General features: G+C 34.7%; 1 protein-coding gene across 10 annotated transcripts in view; it reads right to left on the bottom strand.

Annotated features, from left to right (window-relative positions):
* The window catches only part of LOC145260689 (protein pellino-like), a 178910-nt gene that overhangs the window by 24296 nt on the left and 137870 nt on the right, over positions 1–16744 (bottom strand). For all 10 annotated transcript variants that reach the window (XM_080119080.1, XM_080119078.1, XM_080119079.1 and 7 more), the window contains 2 exons: positions 13477–13578; positions 4677–4874 (listed from right to left, as the gene is read on the bottom strand). In XM_080119080.1, coding sequence (XP_079975206.1) covers positions 4677–4874; positions 13477–13578 — 300 coding nt within the window. The remainder of the gene's footprint in view (positions 1–4676; positions 4875–13476; positions 13579–16744) is intronic.

Here is a 16744-nt window from a genome sequence, read left to right as displayed (position 1 = left end):
AGAAAAGTGCGAACAAAGAACGGACGAATGGGAGTAAATTACTAGGTCGAAGAAAGATTTAAAAAACTAGATTAAAAAAAAAAAAAGGTACAACAATAAAAATGCTCATACAGTACATGTTACATGATAAGGGCTGTCCCCTTTTCATGTAAGTATAAAAATAGAGAGATTACTTAAAATGAAAATAAAATGAGAGAAAGCAGAAATCGAACCCTGGATATAAGTTTTAAAGAACAATAGGTTTAAATGGAATGTCCAGTAAATTGTTAATTCTGAGGAAATAATTAATAAATAAACTATTCAATTGTTAGAAAGAATGTGGATAATAAAATATGGGTTAAATAAATTAGATATGTAGGCTGAATTCCTTTGTGAAAACAACAAAGAAAAATAGGTTATTGGAAAATCAGAATGTTCGGAAACGTGCAAGTCGCGCATGTTGTCTAACACCCGAAAATATCCTGTACCTCTATAAGGCCACTATTCGCCCATGTATGGAGTATTGCTGTCATATTTGGGCCGGTGCATCGGCTACTAGTCTCTCGCTCCTTGACAGGGTTCAAAAGAGAGTCGCAAATCTGATAGGCCCTAAACTGGCATCTAAGCTTCAGCCTCTGTCCCATCGTCGAAACGTTGCACCCCTCTGCCTGTTCTACAAGTATTATAATGGTGAATGCTCTGAAGAACTGCAAGCACTTGTGCCCCCACGACGTGAACACCCTCGACAGACCCGACAAGCTGCAAATTCCCACCCCCACACTGTAGAGATCCCTAGATGTAAAAGATCTTTCTACTCCAGTAGTTTCTTCCCCAGAACTGCTAGACTTTGGAATTCCATTCCGGGTCACTGCTTCCCCAACTGTACTGACATGCATAAGTTCAAGTGCAACGTGAACCAACATCTCGCTGCCCTAATCCCTACATAGTACCCCAGTAGATGTTTCCCCTGATAGTAGCCCCCTACACCAAAGTGGCAATGTGCCTTGTTTGGGGTGAAAATGTAATAATAAAAAAAAAAAAAAAAAAAAAAAATGTTGATGGCACGTGAATTGTGTCACGTGGCCGGACATGCATGGATTTCTCAATATAGGAAGTGAGAGTTAGTTAGTGAGTGAGAAACTCAGAGGGAGTTTGAGAACGACAGACAATAGTCTGGAGTTTGGAATTCGAACGTCTAGAAGCGAGACAGTCATTTTGAAACTTAATATATGAAGCTTTGAATTCCTGAACGCAAAGCCACCAGCCGGTCAGTGGAAGAATAAATGTTCATCATGTTTTTATAACTGCCATCTCCTGTGTCCATCATTACATGAAAAAGGTATTGTCTATTTATGTGTACAAACTATTTGAAATTCATCATCTAAAAAATATATGTGTTAGAAAGTATATGTGTCTATTTATGTTATACAAACACTCCCGTTCATACGAACTGTCAAAGCATAAATGCCAACCTGTCAATCCATCGGCATAAATGCAAACCTCTCAATTATCAGTCTGTCTATCTAGATAGCGAATCACCTCTCAAAGTTTATTTATATGCAATCTCGCTCATTTATAAACTCTCACGCTCTCTTTATATACACCTGTTAATGTCTCTATATCTCTCATCTCTTCTCACAACGTGATCACACACATGAACTCTCCTAAGACTGTCTCATCTCTCTTAAGACAATTACACTTATCTTTAATAATAATAATAACTATATAACATATGGAGCACAGGTGAAAATCACATTCCAAATAAAAACTTATATATATCAGGCAAAAATAAATATCCTCACCAAAAATTAGGAACAATTATCAAGCCGAATTTTAACATTGTTATTACTTTCAAAATAAACTCAACATTGTATTTAGACAACTTTTTTGGAGGACAAAAAAAAAAATAAAAAATAAAAAAAAAGGTATCTATTTTGTTCATTTCATAGACAAGTCGCCAACACGTATTTTCAACGCAATCTCGCTCTTTCTCATCAGATAATTGTTCTTTTGTTCTTAGTTACAATCAGCTGTGGTATTACAGTAATCCTCTTTGGGACTGACAGGTCGGCAGGCTCACTTTCAAATACGAAAAGACTCACATACGTGTCAACTGTACCTTCCAAATCGCCACACGTCTTTTCCTTTTTTTTTCCTTGCGATCTTGATGCCTATATATGCATATCATTCCGTGACATCACCATCACACCTTAAATACTGACGTGACATTAACATGGCACACGAGTATGTCCTGACTTGGTCATTTAATGGTGGAGGCAGTGACATTACAGAATTTTAATTGAAGATAAAAATTATTTTCTGTATTATAACAATCTACCATTTATTGCGATGCGATGCCTCTGTCTAGTCTCAAGAGACAATGGATACTCCCTGTAGGGATAGCTACGTGTGGTGAAATTGTGAGGCAAGGGTTGCGCAAACCAACACACCTCTCCTGAATCGAATTGAATGGCAAAAAGTGCTAGACGACTGGAAACAATGCCGAGATAAGCAGAGAGCGTATACAAGACCTGGTATTCCCAAACAGTCGCCCATTTTATTACTGACCGAGTTCAATGTTGCTTAACTTAAATTATCTAATGAGAAGCAGTGTGTCAATGTGTATTATCTCATTCATTATTACTTGATTATACCTTTACTGCCAAATTGTACTTTCAAGTCTCCTTTATAGAAAAAAAAAAAAAACACCTGTATAGGAAATATTTCTTACTCTTATGGCTTGTCAGCCTAATTGGACTTTAAAGTACAGGTCTATGCATGGTTCAACATTTTGGTGATTTTTTTCCCTTTATCCTCTCAAGACAAGAACATAAATTCACGATTAAACAAATGAAGTGACGTCAAATCCTGGTGAAAATGAACAAACGGTACAGTTTTAGGCTTTAACATTTAACTTTTAAATTTGAGTTCTGCACCATGCAAAAAAAGAAATGACTAAGTCCACTATAACCCCTATTCATCCCTAATTGTGCATTGAACTGGTACCATAATACTTCACAATTATAACATAATTATGACAAAAGTACATACAAAATTTCAGCAAGATTGGTCTAGTAGTTTCCAAGAAAAAGCGGTTTGGTTGTTTTTGTTTTACGGCATATCAACCTTTTTCAGGTTATTTAATGCCAAATCTAGTTATTTTGAGGAACGAATTTTAATGGGATATATTTGTTTTTTAAGTCGGATTCTATTTAACCCATAGTTGGGACCCTAACAGGTACTACCACTCCGGGTCAGAGTGGACCTGGGAGCAATGGCAATTAAAGGGTGACTCCACACTCCCCAAGGTCCGCAAGCTGGGGCCTCACGGATATAGTTTTAGGTCATATCCAGGACCCAAGAAAAAGTGGAATGGACGGACATACAAAAAGATATACATTAGAGAGTAGTAAATATTTTGACAGGATTTGTGTTTAAAAAATTTGAAAATTTCTTAACATATGTAAATTTGAGTTCTGCACCATGCAAAAAAAAAGAAATTACTAAGTCCATCATCGCCCCCCCCCATTTAGCCACAAAAGTTCCCAAGGCCTTAACATATTTAAATTTGAGTTCAGCACCATGCAAAACTACTAAATAGAAATACACAGAAAAATTTGGACAAATATGGTAAAATAATAAAAAAATGGCGTATTTTTATTAGCTCTAAAAGAGCCCCTGGGGCACACCCAAGACTGGATTTTTCCCGGAAAATCCGTTCTGTTGCTTTTTTTACTCATAATGTATAAGGTTTGTGCAAAATTTAAAAAAATTCCGAGGCGTAGTTATTGAGAAAAATGCGGACAAACGAGCAGATAAAGTTGAATTTACAGGCCCACCATCCTTTTGTCGGGACCAAAAATTTATTTATTCCACAAAAAAATTCTTGCTGTAACGGGTTAAATGACAGACCGACTTATCTCCGACTGCTTTACCATATTTTCTGATAGACAAAATATTAAACAATTTCTTTTCAGTAACTTTTTTGCCGAATATGTAAGTACCTCAAATAGTTTCCCTGTTAATTTAAACTTAAATACTGACGCAACACGTGGGTCATTAATATGCGGAGCCAATAACTAACAAAATTTTAATTAAAGATAAAAATTCGTTTCATATTTTGGCAATTTGTCATTCATTATTACTTGGTTAAACGACAGACCGATTTATCTCCCCTGGTTTTACAGTATTTCTAATAGACTGAATGTAGAACTGATTTTTTTTTTTTAAATTCTACTCAATAACTTAATTTTTAGTGAAGCTACCTATTTTTTTTTGTTTTTTGTGCCTAATAAGAGTTTTTCTGTTAATCTAGAACATAAATCTTGCCTGTCTGTTTAAATGTATGTACATCTGCCTAAAAACTTTTGTCAGAGGTGACGGATTTTCTCGAGATCGGTATCATTTTGAAGCTCGACGTCTTGGACATCAAATATAAAAAAATTGGCCAAAAACATTAATTCGTGAATTATGCAATTCATATTACTTGAAAGACTGACTTATCTCCCCCTGCTTTATGGTATTTCTCATATACAAAATATAAAACCCGATTTAAAAAAATTTTTTTAATTAAAATTCTAATCAATAACTTTTGGTGTAGCTATCTATCCTGTTAATTTATTGGAAACAATTTTTCACCAGTGTCCTATACTGTATAAGCACCACTTAAAAAAAAAAAAAAAAAAAAAAAAGCTTACACCAAGAAATATGTTGCGTGCCCCATCAAAACCGGCAGCAAAAATCCTTGCTGTATAAGGTGGGTTCCTTTCGACTAGGATTCGACAAGCAAATCGGGAAATTGTACTTTGCGTAAATTCACCACTATACCGGCGTTGATTGGCAGGCACAGTGTCCATGACGATGAAATCAATCGGTGATTCGCCAGATCTACCAATCTGTGAGGGAGAAAAAAGAAAAAAAAAGACCATTAAAATAGCACGAGAGATAAATAAAAAACATTAAAAAAATTGTTTTCAACTAGAACGCTGATGTGGGATTACCAATACATATTTAAAGAAAAAAAAAAAAATTACTTCCAGGTCAAAAACTAACCAACAATACAGATAGATTCCAACCTAGAAAACAGCAATTCTTCCCCCTTTATTTCCGTAACATCTTACTTTTGAATCTTTATGAGAGGACATGAAAATAGTGCAAAACTGTTCTGAAGTAATGAGATATATATATATCCTGATCTTATAAATAAAGACTGGCAAATTAAAAAATATATCCATTTTGAATTTGAAAGCAGATGAATCTCACAGGTAAGAAATTCATTTTTATAACATGAATAGAGTAGATAAATTAATTAATAGGAAACTAGATCTAATATTTGTAACATGTCTTTTTTAAAGATTAAGGGAGGTGGTGTTTGATCAACACTGCTAGGGAGACATGATTTAATATACTGTTTTGTTTTTAAATCCCCGAAAGTGTTTCATGGTAAACAACTGATGGTCCCTTAAATTACGTTGGTACGATAGTGAATTCAAGAGAGCAAGTTCATGCAGTAATTGCAGGTTATTAAATAACTTACTGACTAAATAGTTTTCTAACGAATGACAAAAAAATTTTTTTTTGTATAGTCTTAAAGGTTAAAAACTTCCAAGACCATACAAGGAGCGTGCAATAAGTAATGCCCCCGACCCACTTCACATAGCAGTAGAGCAACGAAACTTGGCACAGTCATTAGTCTTTCTTTACATAGGAACCACTCAGAGTTATGCATTTCTCCCATTGTTTGATGCAACTCTGGAGACCATTTTTGTAAAACACCCCAGGTTGGTCCTCCAACCACGACGTGACTTCAGAAATCAAGGCTGCATCATCCAGGAAACGCTTTCCTTTCAAAAACAACTTCATGGCTGGAAAGAGGTGAAAGTCAGAGGGTGCAAGGTTAGGAGAGTAGGGAGGATGGGGAAGGATTTCATAACCACACGCCCGTGCTTCTGATCTGGCGACATGCGAGTTGTGGACCGGAGCGTTGTCCTGCAGGAGGAGGGTGCTTTTGCTGATCTTGCCCCGCCTCTTGATTTTGATAGCTTCCCTTAATTTCCTCAAAAGTGAAGCATAATAGGCTCCTGCAATTGTGGCACCCTTTGTGAGGAAATCTGTCATCACTACTCCGTCTTGGTCCCAGAAGACTGTGAGCATGACCTTGCCAGCAGAGGGCTGCACCCTTATCTACTTTGGAGGTGGTGAGTCCAAGTGCTTCCACTGCATTGACTGGGCTTTGGTCTCTGGATCATAATGATGGACCCCGGTTTCATCCTGTGTAATCAGTCTTTTGAAAAACTTTGACTCGTCTTCTTGGCGCATCTCCAAATTCATCCTCGAGCACTCGACGCGTTCTCGCTTCTGGAATGGTGTGAGCAACCTGGGAATCCATCTGGCAGACACCTTATGCATATGCAAATGGTCATGAATGATAGTTTCCACAGACCCTGTACTAATCTTGAAATCTTGGGCTATTTGGCAAATAGTAATGCGCCGATCTTCCAAAATGGCAGCCTCAACATGACGGACAGATGCCTCATCAATGGCAGGTCTGGGAGCTGTTTCCACAGACTTCCGGTCATTTTTGAATTCACGATGCCAGCGTTTTACAAGGTCATATGATGAGGCATTATCACCATAAGTTTCTTTCATTTCATCAAAAGTCTCTTGTGGTGTACGTCCTTCCAAATACAAAAACCGGATCACTGCTCGACATTCAACAGGCTCCATTTCACACCTGACTCAGTTCAAACACCTGTAAAAAAGAAACCACAATTAGTTCAGAGCTGTAATTTGCCACATAACCCATAGAGATATAAATCATTGCACATGCAAAATTTCAGCTAGATCAGACAACTGGAAGTGGGTCAGGGGCATTACTTATTGCACGCCCCTCGTGTATATATATATATATATGATTAGTTTTTTTTGGAAAAAGAATTCCAGCAGAGTGCTCAATTAAAAGGAAAATCCAAATTGTAAGAGCGTATTTATATTTTTATATTTTGTGCACAGAAAGTTGTTAGTTGAGACAGATCATTGGTACCGTCAGTTTCAAGCCCGATAATAAGGACCGTTTAAGGTATCCTTATCAATATGAATTATTATATGAATATTGGCTGAAGAGAGCTTGATAAGGATACCTTAAACGGGCCTTATTATCGGGCTTGAAACAGACGGTACCAATGATCTGTCTCAACTAACAACTTTCTGTACACAAAATATATATATATATATACACACACACACACACACACACACACACACGTGCGTTTCATTGAATAGCAGGGATAATTTCTGTTCGTTTCTTTTGTGATCTATTTTTTGCATTTCGCAAGCCAATGTTCGAACGTTCTGTTTGAGTGTAAAAAGAAATTTGCCATAGTTGTGAACGTTTTTGACTACCAGGAGTTGTCTTCAGGCGATAAATTAAAAACGTTCGCAACTCTGGCAAATCTCTTTTTACACTCAAACAGAATGTTACAAATATTGGCTCGCCAAATGAAGAAAACTGGATCACAAGAGAAAAAAAAAAAACACAGGAATTATAACTGCTGTTCAACGAAACATGCATGAAAAAAAAATACTGCCCAAATGTACATATATATACTAGCAAAAGTACCCGCCATTGACTGGGTTCAAAAACAGCCAACAGAAAATAGACTCTGATTTATGAAAGTATGATAGGTTATGAAAAGGAAGAGTTGTAATGAGATAGCTTCGAATTTGGGGGTATCAAAACCAAAGCAAAATATGATGAAAGTAAAAATAAAATGAAACACTTATCACAATATTCTGTGGATCTATATTAAAATCCTTGTTAAACTTTGTGACATATTTCCATTCTATGGAGGTCAGGCGCGAACGAACACCCCATAATTTTATTATACCATATTTCTTCAAACTGAAACATAATTATCAAAGTATACTTATGCAGATAGATATGAAAAGTCTTTATTAAAGTCTGTGCCTATTTCCATTCTATGGAGGCCGGGCGCGAACGCAGACCCTACAATTTTATTATACCATCCCTATTTAAGTTAAAACATACTTATCAAAGTATTCTTATGTACATCTTTATAAAAAACACTTGTAAACCTTTTTGTTTTTAATTTTTTTATTTCTATACTTTGTGGACCAGGCGCGAACGCAGACCCCACAATTTTTATGAACCAACATTCTGCCAGATGAAACATACCCATTCCTGTGTCTCGATACATCTTCTATCATTATATGTGATCAGTTGTTTAAAATAGTCAACCATATAGGACTATTCGTGACCAGACACACACACACACAGACATTCAACTTTATATTATAGATATAACAAATAAGGTGTAAACCATTATAACTATGTAAGGAAGCCTTCTACTTTCTTTCCTAGAACTGCTAGACTTTGGAATTCCCTTCCAGGTCCCTGACTACTGACATGCAGAAGTTTATGTCTAATGTAAACAGCCATCTTGCTGAACAACTCCCTACGTAGTACCCCTAACCCCTACAAATTATGCCCCAGATGGTAGCCCCCTACATTCACTCGCAATGTAGAGCCCTGCTAAGTAAGAGATGATGTAATAAAGTTCTATGTAACTTCCTCATCTTATATATATATATATATATATATATATATATATATATATATAAAATTTTAGTCGTTCAATGAATTTAAAAATTTATGACGTGAAATGTTTAAATTTCAAATCAAAAGACTTCTTATTCTATGTAAGACAATGAATACATTTTAAATATTATAACTCCTTATCCTATAGGATTTCGATGTCTACCATCTCTTAAGAGGAGAAAATATTAGCAAATAGTTATAATGGTTTACACCTTATTTGCTAAAGTCAGTGAGACATGGAAAATCACAATCAAAGGTTGTTTAAGTATTTAAATATCATAGAGTAAGGGGAGTTAATGAAAAAGATATAAAAATTCACATCCAAATTGCATGGTAAAATCCGAAGTGAATGTCTTTGATAAAGTGATCCAATCTGTATTTTGAGTAATCCACATCACAATGTAATGGTGTAAACCATTATAACTATTTGCTAATATTTTCTCATCGAAAGAGATGGTAGACATCGAAATCCTATAGGATAAGGCGTTATACTATTTCAAATGCATTCTTTGTCTTACATAGAATAATAAAAATCTTTTGATTTGAAATTCCAACATTTCACATCAAAAATTTATTAAATTCATTGAATGACCAAAATTTGATTTATTTGCTCTATCTTGTATATCGAGCAATTCTTTTTAGGTGGGATAGTACTTATAGAATATTATTGCCAGTAATATCTTGTAAAACTTATAATCACAGGTTTCCATACCAGCTGATTGTTAGATAATTTTATTCTGAACTATATATATATATATAGAGACTGGTGCGTCTGCTACTAGTCTCTCGCGCCTAGACAAGGTTAAAAAAAGAGTCGCCAATCTGATATGCCCTGAACTGGCATCTAAGCTTCAGCCTCTGTCCCATCGACGAAAACATTGCATCCCTCTGCTTGTTCTACAAGTATTTTAATGGTGAATGCTCTGACGAACTGCAGACACTTGTGCCCCCACAACGCAGACACCCTCGACAAAATCTCACCCCCACAGCTAAATCTCACCCCCACAGCTAAATCTCACCCCCACACAGTAGAGATCCCTAGATGTAAAAGATCTTTCTACTCTAGTAGTTTCTTCCCCAGAACCGCTAGACTCTGGAATTCCATTCCAGGATCCTGCTTCCCTAACTGTACTGACATGCAGAAGTTCAAGTGCAACGTGAACTGACATCTTGCTGCCCAAATCCCTACGTAGTGCCCCAGTAGTTGCTGACCCTGATAGTAGCCCCCCTACACCAAAGTGGCAATGTGCTTTGTTTGAGGTGAAAATGTAATAAAAAAAATAAAAAATATACATATATATATATATATATATATATTATGGCAGTAGAGTTTAGTTTCCTAGAAATACATCCAATGAAACATGTGTCTACCAAACAGTGCTCAAGGAGTAAACAGAGCAGGTGTATTCAAGTTATTTATACAAACATTGATGGCTACATATGTGCATACATGTTTCTGTAATCACCCGTATTGGGGAGATTATAACGTTATCCTCGATAACTAATATTTCAAGACAAAAACATTTTATTTCGTTTACAAATTTAGAGTCTCGTCATCTAATATGGGTAGGGTTATGCGTGGGATAGGATAAGTAAGGTCTTTGAACGGTGCATCCCTCCCCGGCTTTTATCTTTCTAAATCTTAACCTCTTACCCTTTATATTATTTTCCTTTTTATCAATCGCATCTTTTGGTTTTACGCTATAAACACTTGAGAATTCAGCCTCTTGTCTCGCCATGGTCGTTGGTCAAAGACTATAGACATATATGTTGGCCACCCAGTGCGGAGTCGGTATCCTCAATCCACACACACACACTTTAGAAGCAAACATACACATATACCTCTACCTAGGAGTGGATATACACCGTTCAGTATATTTTACGCATACACAGAAACACAGACAATAAAAAAAAAAAAATTTAAAAAAAAATTTAAAAAAAAAATTAAAAATAAAAAATTAAAAAAAAAAAAATTAATAAAAAATTAAATAAAAAATAAAAAAAATAAAAAAGTAAAAATAAAAAAAGTAAAAATTAAAAATACAAAATTAAAAATTTAAAACAAAAATTTAAAACAAAAATTTTAAATAAAAATTTTAAATAAAAATAAAAATAAAAATTTAAAATAAAAATAAAAAGTAAAATAAATATAAAATAAAATAAATACAAAAATAAAAAATAAAATAAAAATTAAAATAAAAATAAAAATTTAAAATAAAACAAAATTCCTGAAAGTTACCAACTTTGGCATGTACACATAAATAAATACACGTACAAACACTCACTCTTTGATACGCACGTGTATACATACACATATACAAACATACATACACATAATGCACACAGTTATCAGATATTTATATTCATACTCATACAGGCATTTATATCAACACACGCACCCTCAATACAAACAGCAATATATATACCCGCATATTATATGCTACATCTGTTGTTATACTTATATTAATAAGGCTGTAAAATTGGGAACCTTAAAACCTGTAGATCCCAACCAGATACATGTCTCAATAAAACATATATACACACACCTATACGAACATACACACATAACCAGATCATCCACAGGTGTACACACTTATATCGCCATCCACACGTGTCCCCAAATCCACACAAATATATACAATGCACACACGAGACATATAGATATCCATATATACACTCGTATATATTTACATGCATACTCACATATTCACACTGATACCCACGCACCCACAAAGCATTATATATATATATATATATATTATATATATATATATATATATATATATATATATCAGCAGCAGAGTGAAAAGCATATCTTATTTTTCTTTTATTAATATTATTGGAATTTTTCCTTTTTTCCCTTGTACACATTTTTGTGATTTATTCCATGGATTTCTGCCTTTGGATTATTATGGACCATCTTCTTCCAATTATGGGATTTCCTTGGATTTTACTTGTGCAAACGGAAATTCAATTAACATTCTTGAAGTTATATATTTGGATTTTACCGTCACTGGATTATTTATCTTCCACCAGACTATCCATTCACGTGTAATCACCTTTTTCTTCACCATATTCCCTCTGCTTCACTTTTTTGTTATCAAGTAAGATCTTTGACTTACTTGTTGTTTCATCAAATACTTTTGCATGAAAAATCCGATCCCACATTTTGGTAATTCCTACCCTCTGATGAGAAGGAAAGTATTTCTTTGAAACTCCGCAGATTAAGGACTATCCACTTATCAAGTGTTTCCTTTTCAGATTAAATGTTTTTAACTCTTTTTCAAAGTGTTTTTTAACATGTTTTATTAACTGTTTGCTCGTATATATATATATATATATATATATATATATTTTACACGGTGGTCACCACTTATCAAGGCCCAGAAGCCACTCAGGGATAAGGGTTATTGCAAGTACAGTACATTAGTGTGGAGATTTGATGAAGTGTTTACTTAAGGGGACGGTTCATTAGGAATTTGTTAACGTTGGACTTGAAGACATCCAAGTTGTAGTCAGGTGGGAAGCAGGCAGATGGAACAGAGTTCCACAGGCGTGCAGTTCTAAGAAAGAAGCTTTGTTCATGGAATCCACGTTTTGATTTAGGCACAGATAAAGAGTGGGGGAAATTTTTCACAGTGGATTCAGCTAGACGGGTGTTTTTCGTGAAAGATTGGCTAGGGGGGGGGGGACCAGAGATTGGAGTTCAGACGAGCACCTGCCATGGAAATAACGATAAAACAAGGATAGGCTCGCAATGTCTCTTCTGTGGGAGAGAGGTTGCAGGGTAGAGAAAAGGGCATCCCCCACTAAGCCACGAAGTCTATTTTGTACTCTGTCAAGGCAGGATAGGCTGTTTTTAGCAGCTCCTGCCCAGATATGGCAGCAGTATTCCATCCTTGGAATATATATATATATATGACATTAGTACAGAAGACAAATTCAACAGTTGGATGTTTTTCAAAGCGGTTGTCTTTGAGAAATTTGTAGAGTTAGTTTAAGCAACGGGATTGCGAATGTTGACCTTTCGACCATGTGTGACATTGATGTCCTTTCTCATGAAATAATTGTGCTGAAGTGCTGAAGTGCTGAACTGGCCATGTATTGCTTATGCAAAAAAAAGAATTCAAAAAATGTTGATGTTCAATCAACTTGGCATTGGTTACCGGACAGTAGGCCTGCAATTACTTAGGTACAACAACAAATTAAAAAGCAATCACTTAGCTGCTGAAATAAACCTTGCTGAAGTCTACATTCATCAAAAAAGCTTTATCGACAAGAGGTCTTGTCGAATTCAAGATTGGTTGGTTGTTTTTGTTTTTTGGCATATCAACCCTTTTCGGATTATTTAATGCTGAATCCAAAGATTTTGAAGAAAATTTTTTTTTTAATAGAATATATTTGTTGTTTTCACGTCGGTTTCTATTTAACCCATAGTTAGGACCCAAACAGGTACTACGACTCCGGGTCAGAGTGGACCTGGGAGCAATGGTAATTAAAGGGTGGCTCCACACTCCCCAAAGCCCACAAGCTGGGGCCTCACCACTGGATATAGTTTAAGGTCATATCCAGAACCCCCATTGAGGGACTTTTACCCTTTGCAGGGGGGCAGTCAGCATATTCTAATGCCCCACCGACAGGGTCATCGAGTTCAAGAAGCTGACCATTATAAAAGTTCAATATTTGACCACAAAGAGGCAGTATTTTTACTTATAAAGAAACTCAATTATTGTGAATTTTAAATACCTGTTGACAGGGGTTTGCATCAAGTTGGTATCACTAGTTTTTATTTTCTATCTTGTTAAGACATAGCAGTCATAGCAACAACTACATCCCATTTTTTTTTTTTTTCATTAAATGAAGTAGCAAAACTATCTTACCTGAAACATGTCTGTATCAGGATCTGATTTATATTCCACAACAACAGCTTGGTTTCTGGACATAGTATAGGACACAGAGTGTAAGGCAGAGTCCTGGACAGCCTGTTGAAGAGAGAACGAAGTTTCAGTTTGACATTTCTGAATTTTTTGAGAGGAGGATTGGTTATTTCTATTATTATTCATCGGACTACTGTTCTCATCTTGTGATTTTCACAAAGTCCGAGGAATCCAAATAATATAAAGTTTCAGTTTATTTTCTTAAGCAGTGAACAATGTCATTTACATAAGTACAAAGTATCTAGAATTGAACAATTCAGTAATTGTTTATTTACAGAAACCTGAAAAAAAAAACTAAACAAAAAATAAAAAAATTAAAAAAAAAAAATAAATAAATAAAAAAATGAAAAAAAAAAAATGAATGTGCCACATTTTTTTTTTTTTTTCAGTAATTGGTGAACTGTTTATTTACAGAAACCTGAAAAAAAAACTAAACAAAAAAAAAAAAAAATTAAAAAAAAATAAATAAATAAAAAAATGAATGTGCCACATTTTTTTTTTATTTACAGAAACCTGAAAAAAAAAAAAAAAAAAAAATGAATGTGCCACATTTTTTTTACAGAAACCTGAAAAAAAAAAAAAAAAAAAAAAAAAAAAAAACAATGAATGTGCCACATTTTTTAAAAAATTTTTTTTTTATTTACAGAAACCTAAAAAAAAACTAAACAAAAAAAAAATGAAAAAAAATAAATTAATAAAAAAATGAAAAAAAAAAAAAAAAAAAAAATGAATGTGCCACATTTTTTTTTTTTTTACAGAAACCTGAAAAAAAAAAAAAAAAAAAAAAAAATGAATGTGCCACTTTTTTTTTTTTTTTTTTTTTTACAGTTTTAGCAATTTCAAAAAGGTGAAAGTGCAACAGAAAATAGTTGAACAGTTTTAAAATGTGAATATTTCACATGTTTAAAAAAAACATTAAATTCAAACAAAATAAAGTAATCTAGTAATGATATTGACAGAACATTTATTCTTAAATCGGTGACTATCATAATAGATTTGCACGGATTTAAATAAAATATATTTGAACAAAGTATATTTCAAAAAAAAAAAAAAAAAAAAGTAACTATATTTGAAAAAAAAAAAAAAAAAAAAAAAAACATAAATATGTTAGAAAAACAAATATATTAACAAAAACAAAAAAACAATCTTAATATTTTTCCCAAATATATAAGTAAGCAGTTTTGAATAGCAGAAGTATTGTATGAATTTTGTGCTCCCATACCTCAACTGACAGACGGGAGCACAACCTGCCGGCATGTTTGAAAGTTAGGGTCTGGTTTTATGCACAATTACCAAAATTTGTTTTGTAACAAATATGGACAATTAGTGATCGCCTTTCAAAATAATTACATGTCTTTATCCGTCTTGCATTTTCAGTCTAATAAAATAAAAAAAGGACCCCAAGTAATAATACATTTATCTCTACAAATAAAGCCAAGTACGTCCAAGGATGGAATACTGTTGCCATATCTGGGCAGGAGCTGCTAAAAACAGCCTATCCTGCCTTGACAGAGTACAAAATAGACTTTGTGGCTTAGTAGGGGATGCCCTTTTCTTTCCCCTGCAACCTCTCTCCCACAGAAGAGACGTTGCGAGCCTGTCCTTGTTTTATCGTTACTTCCATGGCAGGTGCTCGTCTGAACTCCAATCTCTGGTCCCCCCTCGCCAATCTTTCACGAAAAACACCCGTCTAGCTGAATCCACTGTGAAAAATTTCCCCCCACTCTATATCTGTGCCTAAATCAAAACGTGGATTCCATGAACAAAGCTTCTTTCTTAGAACTGCACGCCTGTGGAACTCTGTTCCGTCTGCCTGCTTCCCTCCAGACTACAACTTGGATGTCTTCAAGTCCAATGTTAACAAATTCCTAATGAACCGCCCCCTTAATTAAACACTTCATCAAATCTCCACACTAACGTAATGTACTTGCAATAACCCTTATCCCTGAGTGGCTTCCGGGCCTTGATAAGTGGTGATCACTAAAAAAAAAAAAAAAAAAAAAAAAAAAAAAGATGCCTTCAATAAGTTCCAGACTTTTTTTGTACGGGCAAATTTATTGATAGTACACACATGAAACTTTAGTCTTCTTTGAAGTAATCTCCTCCGGCTGCAATGTGCTCGCTGTACCATTCCAACAACTTCTGGAAGGCCTCATAAAAGTCTTCTTGTGTAAGCATGTCAATAACCCTTGTCACTAATGTTTTCCTTGAGTTTAGGAAATAACTAAAAATCACAAGCAAGGTTTTAACTATGGGGGAGAGACGGGGAAACTCTTTCTTGATGCCCATCTTGGTCAAATAGTTTGATCTTCTCTGAGCATCCTTCCACCAAACTTTGCACAAATCTTTTACATTTTCAGTTCCTTGTGAATAATTGTGTGTACAGTTCCCACACTGACATCAAACTATACACTTATTTTCTCCATAGACACATGACGGTCTTTATCCACGAAAACTTTTATTTCGCTGACTTCTGTAATATGAAGCATTCCATACGTTTTTGTGGCATTTTTTTTCAAAGTTTAAAACAGAATTTTATTGCATATCGTTCTCCTAAATTGACCTCACGTCCAGATTGCATTTTTGAAATTCACCAGCTGTGACAATCAGGCTTTAGTAGGGTGTATTCCAATTCCTGCTATTCATTTGAACCTAAAATCATAAAAATTGGTCAGCTATGTATAGCAACAATGCTGAATTTTCAAGAGTCAATGACAATTTTAAATACCCGTAAAAAAAAAAAAAAAAAAAAAGTCTGGAAACTTACTGAAGGCACCTCGTATGTACATGTGTGTGTGTGAAAAAACTACTGGTCACATACATTGAAATTACCAGGAAATAGTAATCATACACCAAAGACAGTTTATAAAATCTTTGTTTGGATGAATGAAGTCGTCCAGCAGAGACAATAAGTGCACAGTATTTTTTTTTTTTTTTCTTTTTTACATGGTAGTCACCACTTATGGCCCGGAAGCCACTCAGGGATAAGGGTCAGTGCGTGTACAGTAATCAATGGGATAGTATCGTAGTAATCATTAGTATTGGAGATCTGATAAAGTGTCTTACTTAAGGAGGCGGTTCATCAGGAATTTGTTTATGTTGGACTTGAAGACATCCAGGTTGTAGTCAGGTGGAAAACAGGCAAACGGAAGAGAGTTCCACAGGCGTGCACTTCTAAGAAAGAAGCTTTGTTCATGGAATCTACGTTTTG

This window comes from Euprymna scolopes, chromosome 36 (assembly GCF_053919585.1).
Source record: "Euprymna scolopes isolate OS-2025 chromosome 36, ASM5391958v1, whole genome shotgun sequence".
Taxonomy (NCBI): Eukaryota; Metazoa; Mollusca; class Cephalopoda; order Sepiida; family Sepiolidae; genus Euprymna; species Euprymna scolopes.
The sequence above is the reverse complement of the archived record's forward strand: the minus strand, read 5'-3'. Positions and strand labels throughout refer to the sequence as shown.